Consider the following 15,715-nt stretch of genomic DNA (forward strand, 5'->3'; position numbering starts at 1 on the left):
AGTGAAGCACCTGGCGCATAACAAAGGTCTTACTATAGCTCCTTGGGCCTCTGTTTTAATCCCTGCTCTTGCTTCTCACGGCCTCCACCCCAGTCTTTCTCAATCTCGGCTGCACAGCAGAAGCCCAGCACCCTAGCTATATCCCAGGAGGGAGTAAAATCAGAGTCTCTGGGGCAGACCCATGTCTCCTGTGTCTGTGTGTGTGTTAGTTTCTTGTGTGGTTCCAGTGTGTGTGTGTGTTAAAGTTTCCTATGTGGTTGCAGTGTGCAACCAAGGTTGAGCACCATTGCTGGAAGCTCAGAGCTCTCAAAATCTTCCACCAGGATTGCAGACTTCACCCAGTCTTGTGGTTCTCAGGGCTGAGAATATGGGCGCCTGGGTCCCACCTCAGACAGAGACTCTGACTCAGAGCACAGTCTGGGCACTGGGACGTTTCAAGTTCTCCAGGTGACGTTAATGTGCAGCCAAGTCTCAGAACCACAACTCCCTCTCTAGCACTTCTGTTTCCCAGTCCCTGTCACTGCCAGATGAATTTTCAGTGACGGTTCCAGTCCTGCCATTCCCCACACTCAAATATATGTAATTATTCCTTATTTCCTATTAAATTCAACACAAACTTATCTTCCCATAAAGACTGGATGGCTTCAAATCAGTCACCTTATCCACTCAACTACCTACAGCATCCTTCAAACTGGGCAACCAGCTACTGACCAGCCACCCACATTCTTTAAACCTTTGTTCTTCCATTAAGATCTAGGCTATCTGCCTGCTGAAACCCCATCTATACTTCAAGGTGCCTCCTTCCCAGAGCCTCACCCAGTCTCCCTGCTGGAAAACAGAGCAGGCCGGGTTCACCCCTTGGTCTCCCATGGACGCAGCTCACAGTATCAGGAGGAGACAAGGCACTAGAAGCAGGCCTCCATTGTGGGCCTGCTCTCTCCTCTCTGGTGCCTGTGGCAACAACGTCCGACTCAAGTGCCCATTTATACCGGCGGCCAGGATCAGTCAAGGATGCCACACTGCCAGGCAATTATCAAGGTGAGTGGTGCCTCCTGCAGAGATATCAGCAGTTAAAGAACAGATGATGTTTATTTGTCTAAAGTCCCCAAGAAGTTCCCCTCCTGTTAGATAAAGAAATCAATACCATTTTAAAATCATGTTTCTAAAAATCTCAGCTAAATACAAAACACATTGCTTAACAGTAAACAGAGGATGAAGGGGTCTCACCAGCAGAGCCTTGTACAAAGCAGATATGGAAACGCAGTGGAATTCAATTTGATAGAAGGTGAAAAAGAAGCCCTTTGTCTTTCCTATTCCCTGTATAATATTATCTAAGGAACATCTAAAGTTGGTTACCCAGACACTGATGATGATGACATTTGGTTTTGGGCTCTAAGAACTTTTTGGATTCATCAGAAGGAAAGGGCCTCTCCCATACATGATGTCCTCATAACAATGGAATCCTCCACTGCCTAAAATTATTCCAAACCAGCTGAGGATAACATAGTGTGATGCTTAACAACTGAATGATCCCTCTGAAAATTAGCCTAAAAGCAAGAAAACAGACCCCTGGAATGTTTGACATGGGGTTTTAAAGAAAGGTGAGAGGAGGAGACAGAACGAGGGAAGAACGAAAAATGTGAGCTGATTACAAAGTCAGAGAGCTAATGAGGAAAACAAACCACTAAGGTCAGGCTGCTCGGGCTCAAAAACTTGGGAAGCTGACAAAGAAGTTGGGCTGTCCTTGAGGACAATCTGAAAGTATCTTCTAACTTTTGCTATATTACTGCTAAAGACGGGAGAATGTCATTTCCAAGCACTGGAAGGAAGGTACCAAGTATGCACAGTCCATCCCACTCTTTAGCAGCTTCAGGAGTGTGAACAGCTTCGTCTGATGCCATCAAGGGCCCCAGGTGGTGGTCTGCTGGGGACACAGGAGAGCACAGAGCCCAGGGCCTTCCACAAGCAAAGCCTTTTGACTTGTAGGTGAATGTCATATGGGTCTGGGGTTTGGGTCAACTGATTCCCCTACTAAGACCACAGTTAAATTCATTTTCTAAAACTTTCCTTTCAAAAATAGATAACCAAGCCTCTTTAGCTCTGTTACCCAAAAGTTGAGAGGCCCAGACAGAAAAAGAAAATGGCTAATTTAGGCTAATGGTGCCTGTTTGGAAAGCAGCTTACTAGTAAATGTGACACCTCCACAGACTCCAACACCAGAGGCTCCCAGAGAAGACTTGGGGCTGTTCAGAGGAGGAGGGAGACTGAAGCAATGTGAAGCAGAGCCACTGAACATGGATCAGACTCTCCTCCCACTCAGACAGAGCACATAATACTCATTACTGTGCATCTCTGTAGTCTAGAAGGTTCTCCTTTATTACTGCTGATGGGAAAGGTTAGGAAAAAAATAAATTCATAATCAAAACCTACCCACAAATTAGCTGCAAGGGGAAACCAAAAACACTTAGTACTAAGAGGACACATGAGTACACAGGCGTCCACCTTTTCACATTTCTTAACCAGAGATGATTTAGAAAAAATATCTGCCCAGTTTTTCCTGGAAGTAAAAGGCTGGAGGTGGGCAGTAGGCCGAGACTGGCATCAGATCCAGTTTCCCATCACACAAACCTGTCAGCCATCACAAAGACCCAACTTCCTCATGGTCACCAGTCTGAGGACCATTACCTTGGCCTTCTGCTCTCGGGCCAACATCTTCTCCCAAACCACCGGGCCTCCTCCTGCCTGTGCCCCCACTTACACCCATAGTGAGTGACCAGAGAGGAGGGGGAGCGGCCACCCTGAGCTTCCGCCTCCCCCAGCATCCAGGGTCTGCCTCAGCTGTGCTCACGGTGCCCCTGGAAGATGTGGGACAAGACTGCAAAGCAGCAGTGACTCTCCATGTCCAAGACATCCTCCTCCTATCTGTAGGATGGAGATCTTCCTAGTTCTAGTTCTGCAGGGTCCTAATTTCTGACCATTTAATAAAATGATCCAGAAGGACAGAGTATACACAGTAAAAAAACAAAACAGGCTCTAGGCATAGATTTTAAATGTTGAATGCGGTGTTGGTAGGCTTTCCTCCCTCAGGCCAGATGATGTAATTTCAGTCATTCAGAAGGATTCTCTGACTGTGCGGTTCCTTCTCACTTGCAGCTTTCCCTGCCTCCTCCTCCTCCTCGTAGGTTCTGTGGCGTATCAACTCGACAGTTCTTCTGTTTCCTACTGCTGGGATCAATTACATGGAGTCTAGCTCTCTAGCAAGGGGAGAAAACACTCCTAAAGTGCCCAAATAGTGGGAGCACACCTGAGGTTTACAGGAATCCTGAGAGGAAAAATAGATTGCCCACATCTCACATCTTTGGGATTACAAAACAAGACCGCCTAAGACACAGAGTTCTGAGGGCAGGTGGGTTAGTCTAAGTGATCAGACGAATACTGGGCAGTGCCCTTCTCTCCCTCTGTCACTCACTCACAGCAGATGTTGCAACCACACGTGTCAGTAAATATTAAGTGATGCAAGGAATGGGCTCTTAAAATCAGAGTCTATAAAATTAGAAAATGATTGCTTCTTGGCAGGAAAGCTATGACAAACCTAAAGAGTGTGTTAAAAAGCAAAGACATCACTTTGCCAACAAAGGTCCATATAGTGTTTACAGTAGCCATGTACAGATGTGAGAGCTGGATGATACAAGAAGGCAGAGCACCGAAGAATTGATGCTTTCAAACTGTGGTGCTGGAGAAGATTCTTGAGAGCCCCTTGGAAAGCAAGGAGATCAAACCAGTCGATCCTAAAGGAAATCAACCCTGAATACTCACTGGAAGGACTGATACTGAAGCTCCAATACTTTGGCTGCCTGATTAGAACCAGCTAACTCATTGGAAAAGACCCTTATGCTGGGAAAGATTGAAGGCAGAAGGAAAAGAGGGCAACAGAGGACAAGAAGGTTGTATGGCATCACTGATTCAATGGATGTGAACTTGGGCAAACGCTGGGAGATGGTGAGGGACAGAGAAGCCTGGAGTGCTGCAGTCCATGGAGTCACCAAGAGTCTGACACAACCTGGTGACTGAACAACAACAACTAGAAAATAAAACAACAGACAACTAGAAGGAGTTGGCTGGTCCTTCCAAGGGAAGCTACCAAGAAGAAAAGAGCAGGGAAGTGTCCACGTAATACTGCTGGAGTCGAAAGACACTCTGGCCTCACACAGGATGACTGAGAAGTCCTCCTTGATTCAGTATCAGAGACCAGCTCCACTGAAGTGGTCTGAGGATCTGGGGACTTGCAGAGAGGGGAACATCCTCTACTAGGCTTTTCTCTTCTATTCAAGCCAGTCAAACAATGTTTTCTGATGACCAACTTTGCTCCAGGCCCTGGGCTACATTCTGGGAATACAAGACTCTAGCACTTGGTGAACATACTAGGTATATCACTTAAGGTCTTGTTTCAATTTGTCTTCCCCACTAGAATGTCAGCTCCATAAGGACAGGGGTTTGTTCGTTCTGTTTCCTGCTGTTATCATAACAATAAGCACACAGTACTACTGGGGAATACAAAAACCAGCCTGGCACTTCAGTGAACACAGCAATTGGGGGCCACCAAGGCTATTACTACTTCTACCTCAAAGAGACTAGATTTAAGACACAAGTGGGCCAAGAGGAGACAGCTTTCATGAGTTACTTCCTCTCAATGTAGGGTCCCCCCCACTGCAATCTTTTTTTTTTTAACCTCCTGTTTCCTTCCCTAATCCTGAATTCTGGTTATCAGGCTAATAAGGTGTTTCACCTGTGAAAATGTAAGGCTCCAATGTCACTGTACACAAAGTGTTCCATGCATACACAACAAAAATTGACTTCAGTTCTGTTGCTAAGAAACTGCAGAAGGAAAGGGTTTTTCCAGCCTCTTCATTTATAAAGTAACCACTTTGTCTATCGGAGAACAAATGCAATCTCTCAAGTCCCTTCGTGCCTTGCTCTCATTTTAAAAATGAACAGAGAAAGATGATGGAGAGTGGCTGAAAGTGCATGCTATCTTCATTTTTTTTCACGTCCTTGAAAATGAGATGGAAACATGGTTTCAATAACCCACTGCTCTCATATTTATTAATCTTTCAGGCTGAAGATTCTTCCCAACACTCCCCCACTTCAAGCAAAAATGAAAAATGTCCCATAGAAATTACTCTTTGATTTTAAAAGGTTAGCCTGGGCAGTGAGAACTAATTTACGCTATGCTTGTATTCCATGTGGGGTTACTTCCCAGGTCTCTGTTCTATCCTACATTGCCCCAAGGCCCGAACACGTACACATGCATGAACATGAAAACACACACACACACAGCCCAAGAGAATAGCACAATGCATCGTTAGCTTTCTTAATAAAAAAAACAACACACACACTAAAATTAGGGCTTGGGATAAGGAACTTGAAAACATACTTGTTAAAGAAAACGAAAAAAAAAAAAATGTTCTTGTTTAAAAAGAGAGAAACAGGCATACTAACTTTGAGCATAGCATAAAGAGGAAGCCTAGAAAGCAATAAAGCCATGTATGTGAAAGGCAAGGTCACAGCTGAATTTGTAGATTTAACCCAGAGGCAACTTCTACTGTTATGAAACACTGAAATAAATTTTTGAAATATCTCTCCCCTTCCAATGCTTGACTTATTTCATTTACTAAAGGACTCTACAGTTCTTTTCACAGCTTGTTACACAGTAGAATCTTTCTGCAAACTAACTGAAAAAATTGATTGCCTTACACCAACTTTTCTACACATATAATTGATTTTTAATTTGGTGTCTCATTTCCAAAAGGACTTGACAATAAATTCCACTCTATCCACACTATCGACTTCTTTAAACAAGAGTTTGATTCAAAGGCTGATGGGAGTCAATTACAGAAAAGATAGTTTCACTAATATCTGAAACATTAGGCAAATTTTACCCAGATTTACATCTTCCTTTTTTAATAGTAAGGCCTGATTCTTACCATGGACCATAATAAGAATATGTAACATGAGCAACATGTATATTACTTATATGTACAATGTATGGAACATACATTATATGCAACATACATTATAAGTTTTCCTTTTCTTTCTTCTACTTTCATATCTAAGGATTAAGCTGTTCATAAGAAATAGTTACCAATTTAGTTTAAAACGGGAGGAAGGGTAATCAATAGAGAGAAAAAACTACTTTCATCCAATTTAAAATTTACTGAGTACCTATTATGAGTTGCACTAAATACAGTATATCTATATTTTGGGTTCTAAGCAAACTGTAAAAATTTTCATATTAAGATTTCTTTAGGAAGTGAGAATTTTAATGTTATGATTCAGTTTATATAAGTTTACAATGACATAAAATGATGTAGGTACATGAAACAAAGTGCTTTGAAGAGAGTATGAAACAAGGAAAATGTGAGATGGTGGGGAGGTCAACTTCCCTTTAATGTTTTTATAATAATGTTCTCACAAAAGAGAAAGAGCCACATAAAATTTAAAAAAGAAGAAGAAAAGGAATGGATTCATACCGGATGACCTACAGGTTCATCAACATTTCCTGAAAGATAATATAAAATGTTCCACAACTCTGGAAACTGGACCATTCCTAAAATAAATATAATTCAATTAAACCTTGTCCTATATTGAATATATAACATTTAAAACCGAACACGAAGATTATGGACATCCTAAAGCTTACATGTGCAGGTTGGTAATCCTGGGCTGTAGGCGCCCCCCTCCCCCCGCCCCCAGCCCCCGGCTTTCACCTCCACCACCTCCTGCTGCTGTAGGGCCTTAACTTCGGTTCTGCTGTGAATTCCATTTTCTACAGCTGCCACACAAACAGTAAATAAAATTCATTGTATTTTTGTCCCACTAAGCAGCTCTGTCTCCTGGCACATCCAGATGCCTGGCTTGAAAATGGTGAACAATGAAAACAATGTTTTCTTGAGCAGACAGTCCAAAAAGGGCAAAACAAAGGCCTTGGAAGGTGCTGCTGTGGCAAGGGCTCTGTGTACCCCATGTGAGTAATTCCTTGACCAGTGGCCCGGGTTCATTGGATTACAGATATTCAGAGAATTAGTCTCCCATGTCATGTCAACTTCAAAAGAAGGATTTCTATTTATGTTTATGATAAACAGAGTTTTAACTGAAAGATGGTTCAGATGTTTTAAAATTTATGAATCTGTAAAATCTAATTAAGGTTTATTGTCACCATGGATTAACTCTTTTTGGATAAAAAATTTCAGAGGTTATCTGTATCTGGGTTGTTCACTTCAATGTATTACATCAAAGTTGGTATGAAATATTTAAAGGGAATCATATTTCAAAATGGGGCTTTCTAGGTGGCGCTAGTGGTAAACAATCTGCCTGCCAATTTAGGAGAAGCAAGAGACACTGGTTCCACCCCTGGGTTGGGAAGAGCCCCTGGAGTAGGAAATGGCAACCCACTCCAGTATTCTTGCCTGGAGAATTCCATGGACAAAGGAGCCTGGCAGTCTACAGTCCACAGGGTTGCAAAGAGTCAGACACAATTGAGAGACTGAGCACACACACATATTTCAAGATAAAAGTTATAGCTTTTGAAAGTGAAAGTGTTGGTCACTCAGTCGTATCCGACTGCTCGCAACCCCATAGACTGTAGCCCACCAGGCGCATCTGTCCATTGAATTCTCCAGGCAAAATACTGGAGTAGGTTGCTATTCCCTTCTCCAGGGGATCCCACCCAGGAATTCAACTCAGGTCTCCCGCATTGCAGGCAGATTCTTCACTGTCTGAGCCACCAAGGAAACCTCCAAAAGTTACAGTTACCCAACATGAAATAGAAGCACTCTGCAGGTACATCCAAAGCAACACAACCTCTCCTTTATGTAACACCTGGAATTATGCTGAAAGCTATTTCAGCACGAAAGTAATTCCTGAAACACAAAGTGGATGGGAAGCAAAGGGTGAAACGCACAGCTCAGTGAGGCACCCAATCTTACAACCTTGCAAGGCAGGCCAAACTCCACAAGGAAAATGCAGGCCCTGAATTTTAAAAAGAATTCAATTAGCACCCCCAGTATTTCCATAATCAACAGCTGAATGCTAATTAAGAGCACAGCACCAAGCAAGCAATGGAATCCCAGTGCAATAAGCAACAACACAAAGGCGCAAATGCTCCCTTCAGCTTGCATGCATAAACAAACAGAATTAATAACTACCCGAGCATGGAAGGGTGGCTTAATCTGTTTCGATTAGGCGCAGTTCAGCCCTGGGGCCTTTGTGTTATATTTAAATGTGTTCATCATGTTTAATTAAAAACCTAATAATCTAGGGTTTTTGTTTTTTTTTTAAGTTCTGATCTATACTTTCCTCCTCTTTCTCTTCCTGAGTTCTACTGATTTGGATGGTTTCCTGAAAAGGAACAATATTTTTAGCATGCTGTAAGTGAAACTGGTTAACCAGCAACATCACTCACCAAGGCAGCAGCCAGTCACTGACGTGGGCTCCATCCTTGCCCATGTCAGGGGTTCAATAGCTTCATGAATTAAAGCAAAAATTCTCCTCTGATCTGACCTGGTTTATTTAGCCTGAAAGACTTCCCCACGAGATAGCTACCAAGGTGTTTCCAACAGTCTCTCCTCTAAAACAGAGTTCTTTTGTCACTATCTGGCTTAGAATTTGACAGAAATTGGCACAAATCTGGCATCAGTTCAATAGAATTTAAAGTATCTCAGTCCTAAGGCAACCTCAATAAGAAATACCATATCTGTAACAACACACCAAGTGTCTAAGGAATTACTGAGAGGAAGTGCGAAATGAAAGGCCTCCTGTTGTTTAATTCTGAGGCCTAAGAGCTCAAGAAATAATGGTTATCTGAAAGACCTCGGAAGAAGAGGTCTGGTGATAGTATTAACCATAATTTGGGAACTTTTCTCAAAAGTAAACTTTTAAGGTTACTTTTATATGCATCACTGGATTCATATAAAAGTTTTTCTCCTGGTGCTGATGCATAATTATTAACCATTAAATGCTGGATTGAGGACAGTGTCAATTAGAATGAAATTTAAAAACAATCACCTTAAAGAGTTGTCAATACTCAAGTGCCTCAAAGGCAGAGACATTACTCTCACCATCAGGAAGTCCTCCCTCTTCATAAGTCTACGAACTAGAAGGACAATCAACTCAGAAATAAAGACCGTGAGGAACAAAGCTGGTGATGGCAGCACAGAGGCTTCAGGAGCAGCCAATAAAGGATGCAGACCTAGTTCAGCAGGGGAGTGCCTTGATGCTGAACCTTAGGGTCTGGGTTGGCAAGAGGGAGAGAGGAGTCTGTTTCCAGGGCAGAAGACCCACAGGGTCAGGAGGTTCCCACTCTCAGCACAGCCAGGGGTCCTAGGGCAGGTGCTCCCCGCCACCCCTCTCACATGGTGTTCCATTCATGTCTGTGCAAAGGAAAGCAAGTGCATCGATGCTGGAGTTGGGTCAGATGCTTGGCAGCTGGTCAAACTCATATACTGGAGCCAATGAAATTTAAACATAACTAGAGTGTCCAAGTATACAGAACACTGAAAGGGACAAAAGAGGCAGGTCCATGTATTTACTTGAGTTGGGGCCCATTTATTTTCCTTAAATCTTCTGATTCCTGGGGTGAGAAAATGTGGGAGTTTCAGTAGGAGGGGTGCACGCACAGAGCAGGTATTCACTCACAGCTAAAACCAGGCTCCAGGTTAAGAGCAATGCTGGTTTATATGCCCTACTGCCACATAAAACGATCCAGAGAGGTGATATGGACAGTTCAGGTGAGGCTTCCCTCAGTCTATCAATTACTCAATCACCCTCCCTCATTCCCTGTTGAGATTTTAGAAAGTGAACTTAACTTCCTTTGAGTAAGGGAACCATTTGATCCCTGGGCTCTGCAAGGGCTGGATGACTGCCAAAACATTTCTTAAAACTTGCACTAAAGCAAACATGGTAAAAATGAGCCCAGACTGACAAGGATGTATGCGGTTAGAGATGATTATCCCGGGCTGGGAGTGAGTGGCCCGGGAGTCCTGCTACACTTTTCAGAATTAAGGTGGGCTTTTCCCATGTGTCAGGATCCCGACCACCCTTCACCCTACCATTTGCTCCAAGTCCCCAAGAGGCAGCAGAGGGGACACTGCCCACACTGTGTCCGATATAAGCAAATGCTGTCGGGGAAGGAAGCCAGCTCTTCTCAGCAGGAATGTAAAAGGCCCAGAGGGAATGAAAGGTCAACAGAGGAGTGAATGGAGGGGGAAAGAGAAAGGGGCTGGGGAGGCAGGAGTGAAAAGAGAGGGATGATGGCGGGGCGGGGGTGGGCACATGAAGGTGGAAGGAGAGGAGAGACCAGACCAAGTGAGGAGCCTGAGTCTGGAAAGCAGCTGTCAGGGGACATCCATGAGGGCAGGCCCTAGGGTGAGACACTGTCCACGACTGTCCCAGCCTTTTTATCTCCTTATGTCTGTCTTCCACAAAGGCTTTGTGTAGAATTTAACATTTTTACCCATCAAATCTCTTACTTCTTCTCACATAAATAGGTCTACAGTGGGAAACAACATCCATGACTTTTTTTTAAAAACTGAAGTATACTTGATTTAAAATGTTATGTTAATTTCTGTACAGCAGTGATTCAGTAATAGAAACACAAATATTTTTTCATACTCTCTTCATACTTGTTACAATTTATCACAAACCATATCACTTTCATACCATACTCATTATGGTTTATCACAGCATACTGAATATAAGTTCTCTGTACAGCACAGGGAACTATATTCAATATAGAGGTTTTATTTGTTGTTGTTCATCTTTTTTATACAGAGTAGTTTGTGTCTATTAATTCCAAACACCTAATTTATCCCTCCTCCATGCCATGTTCCCCTTTGGTAACTGTAAGTTTGCCTTCTATATCTATGAATCTGTTTCTGTTTCATAAATAAGTTCACCTGTGTCATATCAGACTTCACCTATAAATGATATCGTATATTTGTCTTTCTCTGACTTACTTCCCTTAGTATGATAATCTCTAGGCCCATCCATGTTGCTGCAAATGGCATTATTTCATTCTTTCTTTAGGCTGAGTAATATTCCATTTTATGTACACACACACACACACACACACACACACACATACACATACACACACATCTTCTTTATCCACTCATCTGTCTATGGGCATTTAGGTTGCTTCTGTGTCTTGACTATTGTGAACAGTGGTGCATGTATCTTTTCAAATTAGAGTTTTCTCTGGATATATGCCCAGAAATGGGATGGCTGGATCATATGGCAACTCTATTTTTAGTTTTTTAATATGTGACTTTTCAACACTGTTGAGTTTAACATTTTTACTTTGGCCACTGTCTCAAGGACAAAAGTTTGAGTTATCTGCATTTCTTTACTAATTGGGTAAACTTTCACATTCTCCATTTCAAAGCTCTGACATCGACTTCACCAACACTCTGAGGAACTGAGGGACCGCTGGGAAGGCTGGCGCTCTCTTACGGAAGCTTCAAGGACCATCTCGGCATCTCGACCCCTCCTTGCTGCCTCCTGATTTTTCCCTCACTCGTCTCAACCCCTGCTGCCCACATCCACAGCATGCCACGGAAAACCTTCCTGGGCACACACCTAGGATTTCACCACTTCTTACCACCACCCACTGCTGTGCCGCTGGGTCACCAGTCCCAGGCCTAGGCTCTCACATAGCCCTGAAGCCACTCTTGCTTGAAGCAGCAGCCAGAGAGCCACTGGCAGATGGAGTCCCTGTGCTCGGAAGCCACTCATGCAGAGCAAACAGCAAGACTCTGAACACGGGTCCACAGGCCACCCAACCTGTCCTCTGGGGGGCCCTCCCTGCCCCCCACCTCTCCTGCTGCTCTCCCATCAGACATATTCCTGCATATTCCTCCAAATGTCAGGCGTGCTTTCACCTTAGGGCCCTCAATATACAAAAGGCTTGCCTCTTCACAGAAGCTAGGCCCCTACCCGGTTCACCCCCACCCCCTGCTCACTGTTTTCCTCAGCACACACTGATTTACAGGTGGTCTCCCCTCTTGAGGTGGGGCCCTGTGTTTCCCCTGATGGTGCCTAACACAGCACCTGGCATATAACAAGCACTTGATAAATACTGCTGGAAACATGATCTAGCGGGACCAGGAAAGCCATACAACTTCTAAACACTCTCCCTTAGGCTATTTTTAAATACAGGCAAGGAACTCACAATCAATCAATATGTGTATCAGTGCCAGCTCTCATCTTAATCTCGGTCAGCCTCAAGGGAAAATGTCAAGTGGTGATGCTCATACTGAAGACTGTATTTGCAAAAGCACAAGAAATCTCCCCGCCTTGTGGAGCAATTCTTCTCCCCAAAGTCACAAGGTGGGGGATGGAGAGCTCTAGTAGAACTCTTTCTGCTGGGATAAAATCCATGAGTTTGAAAACATGTACTTCTGGGTACATTTCTATCTTCCCACCTTCTTTAATAGGCTGCAGTAACAGAATGAATATGAAAGATCTGATATTGATTTGAAGTCTGTGTTTCCTGCTCTTGACTACTGTCTTTTTGCAGGTTAGCGACCCTACCAGACTTCACAACAAAAACAAGGTGCAGCCCTAATCTAAAGAGAGTATCAACTGGTTCTAAGATGACTGAGTCTTAACAGAAGGAGGTATCAAAAGCTAGCCTGCAGCCAAACAAACCAACCAACCCAAACTAATCTTTTAAAAGAGCAATTATTAATTTCTTCTCTCTTTCCATGACACCTGGGGAAACCTTTCCCATTTTCTACAAAACCAATGCTGACTAAACTCAACTCTTTCCATACAATTATGAGGTTCAAAGCCTCTTTATCTTGACTGACAGATGCCATGGGCAGAATGCAGCCATGACCGGATCCTGGGGACACAGTGAGCAGCAGGCCCAGCCGCCCCTCATGCCCCAGAGCAGGCCCAAGGCCGACTCCCGCCCGCTCACCACTTCATCCTCGGTCCAGCTCTTCTCAATCAGCTTGGGCACAGGCTTCTTCACCAGCCGCTGCAGAGCTTTGCCAGCATCATAGCCGCTTTCATGGAGCTAAAACAATAATGACAACTTTAGTTTATCCATTGCACCAAATGACAGACCTGGAAGCAAAACAATAAAAAGGGGATACTTCATTTACTTTAACAGGAGAGTCATGAGACGGGCACACAAGACTCAGAGTCACTTTAGCCAGTGTCATAACTGGCTTATATCCAACCACCCCCCAGATCCAGCTGTTCTAGGAGAAGGACACAAGCAGGGGAGAGAACATTCTGGCAATGACAGGACAAGATGAAGACCAATAGTAACATTTATGGAACATTTGGCCTAGGCTGTTGCTAAAGCACCTTCCACGCACTCATTATCTTTCTTAATCCTATGAGGAAAGTATTCTCTCAGTTAATCTACAGAGTAGGAACCCTCATCACCCATTTTATGGATGAGGAGACGGAGGCATGGAAAGGTCGAGTAAAGGTACTCAACCATACTAAGCCAGCAGGCGGTGGAGCTAAGACTCAAACCCAGCCTATGTGACCCCTACTCTTGTCCCATTTCCCTCAAAGCGGCCTAAAGGCATGACAGATTATGTTCTTTCCCATTAACACATCTTAAGTCTTTCACCTGTAATTTCACTAAAAAAAAATTTCAAGTATCTAAATATAAAAACTTTAAATCTAATTATATAACAGTATACCAACTTCTCAGCACATATAAATGAAGATGCTGGTTTATCTACACGGTCCTTTTAAGACTGGACTTTCTCTCTGGTCTTTTTTTTTTTTTAAAGATTTATTTATTTTTGGCTGTGCTGGGTCTTCATTGTTATGTGCAGACTTTTCTCTAGTTGTGGCGAGCAGGGGCTACTCTTGTGGAAAGTAAAAGTGAAAGTCGCTCAGTCATATCTGACTTTTTGCGACCTCCTAGACTATACATTCCACGGAATTCTCCAGGCCAGAATATGCTCCCAACCCAGGGATCAAACCCAGGTCTGCTGCACTGCAGGTGGATTTTTCACTAGCTGGTCCATAAGGGAAGCGCCTGTTGTGGAGCACAGGCTCAACAGTTGTGGCTCACTGGCTTAGCTGCTCTGCAGCATGTGGAATCTTCCTGGACCAGGAACTGAACTCATGTCCCCTGTACTGGCCGGCAGATTCTTAACCACTGGACCACCAGGGAGCACGGAATGTTTTTATACTCCATATCCTTTTCAACCCTGGGCAATGCCTGGCACCCCTGACCCCTCTCCATCTTGCAAAGATACGCCTGCGTTGGCTCCTATGACCATGTCTACCTCTGGTTCCTGAGTCTCCACCTGTGGACAATGAAGAGAAAGAGCAGAGAGAATGATCCTTCTGCTCATACTGACCTCGCCAAACTGTGGCTGTCTCTCCAGATTTCTCACCGGGAACTGCCCTTTCTTTCTAAAGTCTACTTCTCTGATAGGAGCATTTGTTCTGGCTGAGACCTATACCTCCAGGAACTAACACCATCCATAGCATAAGGTGATACAGAGAGACACTTGTTGAGTTAATAAATAAAGGCCTTCAACTACTGTCCCTTGATAGACTCAACCCAAATGTCCACCTCAGTGTCCAGGTTCATTCAATCTGACGTTAGATGAATACCTATTATGGTGCAGGTCACACACCAGACCCTGGGGACACAGCAGTGAACACAACACCCGTCCGCACGGGACATGCTGATCTTTCCACAAGTGCTTCAATCCCTCATTTGAAAAATTCACCAACATTTGCAAATCCTCAGTACAAATAAGGTGCAAACTTTACTAGTAAGTCATAGTTTGTTTATTTGTTTGGATCGATGAATGGATGAACAAATAAATAAAAATTTTGGATATAGCAAATCTCTCCTATAACTATTTGACTGCTATTGGAAGTTAAATATCCATTTTCATTGCTCATTCATCAAAACAGAAAGTTATTAAAAATCAAAATTTCCCAAGTTAGTCTCACATTTTAGAGGATCCCAATTTACTCTAAGTCCAGACTACCCACAGATATCCAGACTAGAAATTAATTACTATGACAACTACCTTAAAAAAACAAAAACACCTACATCAATGATTAATGCTGGATCTTTTTTTTGGTGGTGGTTGGGTGTGGATATGGGTAAGTGTACACAAAAAATATGGATGCTAGATATTTTTATGATATTCATTGTTAGAGGATTTTTAAAATAGTATACTATAAATATTATACTAAATAAATGAAATACTATACTAAAATATTAGAATTTGCAAATGTTTGAAAACTGTTCAACTGGCCTCCTTTCAGAAGTATATAAAATAAAAAGTTAGATTCTCATACTTTGCCTAAGATCCAGAACAAGCAGATATTTGCCAAGTTCTATAATATAATTAGCATCTATAATGAGAGCTTAACAGCAAGGATCAGAACTGAATAAAGGGAAAAACTGCATAACTATTTAATTTTTTAAAAAGCACCAACCAGTCAATCCTAAAGGAAATCAACCCTGAATATTCATTCATTCATTAGAAGGACTGAGGCTGAAGCTCCAATACTCTGGCCACCTGATGTGAAGAGCCAGCTCATTGGAAAAGACCCTGAAGCTGGGAAAGATTGAAGGCAGGAGGAGAAGGGGGTAGCAGAGGATGAGATGATTATATAGCATCACTGACTCAATGGACATGAGTTTGAGCAAACTCCC

At 43.1% G+C, this 15,715-nt stretch overlaps 1 protein-coding gene across 7 annotated transcripts in view; it reads right to left on the reverse strand.

The window, feature by feature from the left end:
* RERE (arginine-glutamic acid dipeptide repeats) overlaps positions 1-15,715 on the reverse strand; it is a 405,272-nt gene that overhangs the window by 79,857 nt on the left and 309,700 nt on the right. For all 7 annotated transcript variants that reach the window (XM_020913245.2, XM_070474246.1, XM_070474245.1 and 4 more), the window contains one exon: positions 12,980-13,078. In XM_020913245.2, the coding sequence (XP_020768904.2) occupies positions 12,980-13,078 (99 nt within the window). The remainder of the gene's footprint in view (positions 1-12,979; positions 13,079-15,715) is intronic.

This window comes from Odocoileus virginianus, chromosome 11 (genome assembly GCF_023699985.2).
Source record: "Odocoileus virginianus isolate 20LAN1187 ecotype Illinois chromosome 11, Ovbor_1.2, whole genome shotgun sequence".
Taxonomy (NCBI): Eukaryota; Metazoa; Chordata; class Mammalia; order Artiodactyla; family Cervidae; genus Odocoileus; species Odocoileus virginianus.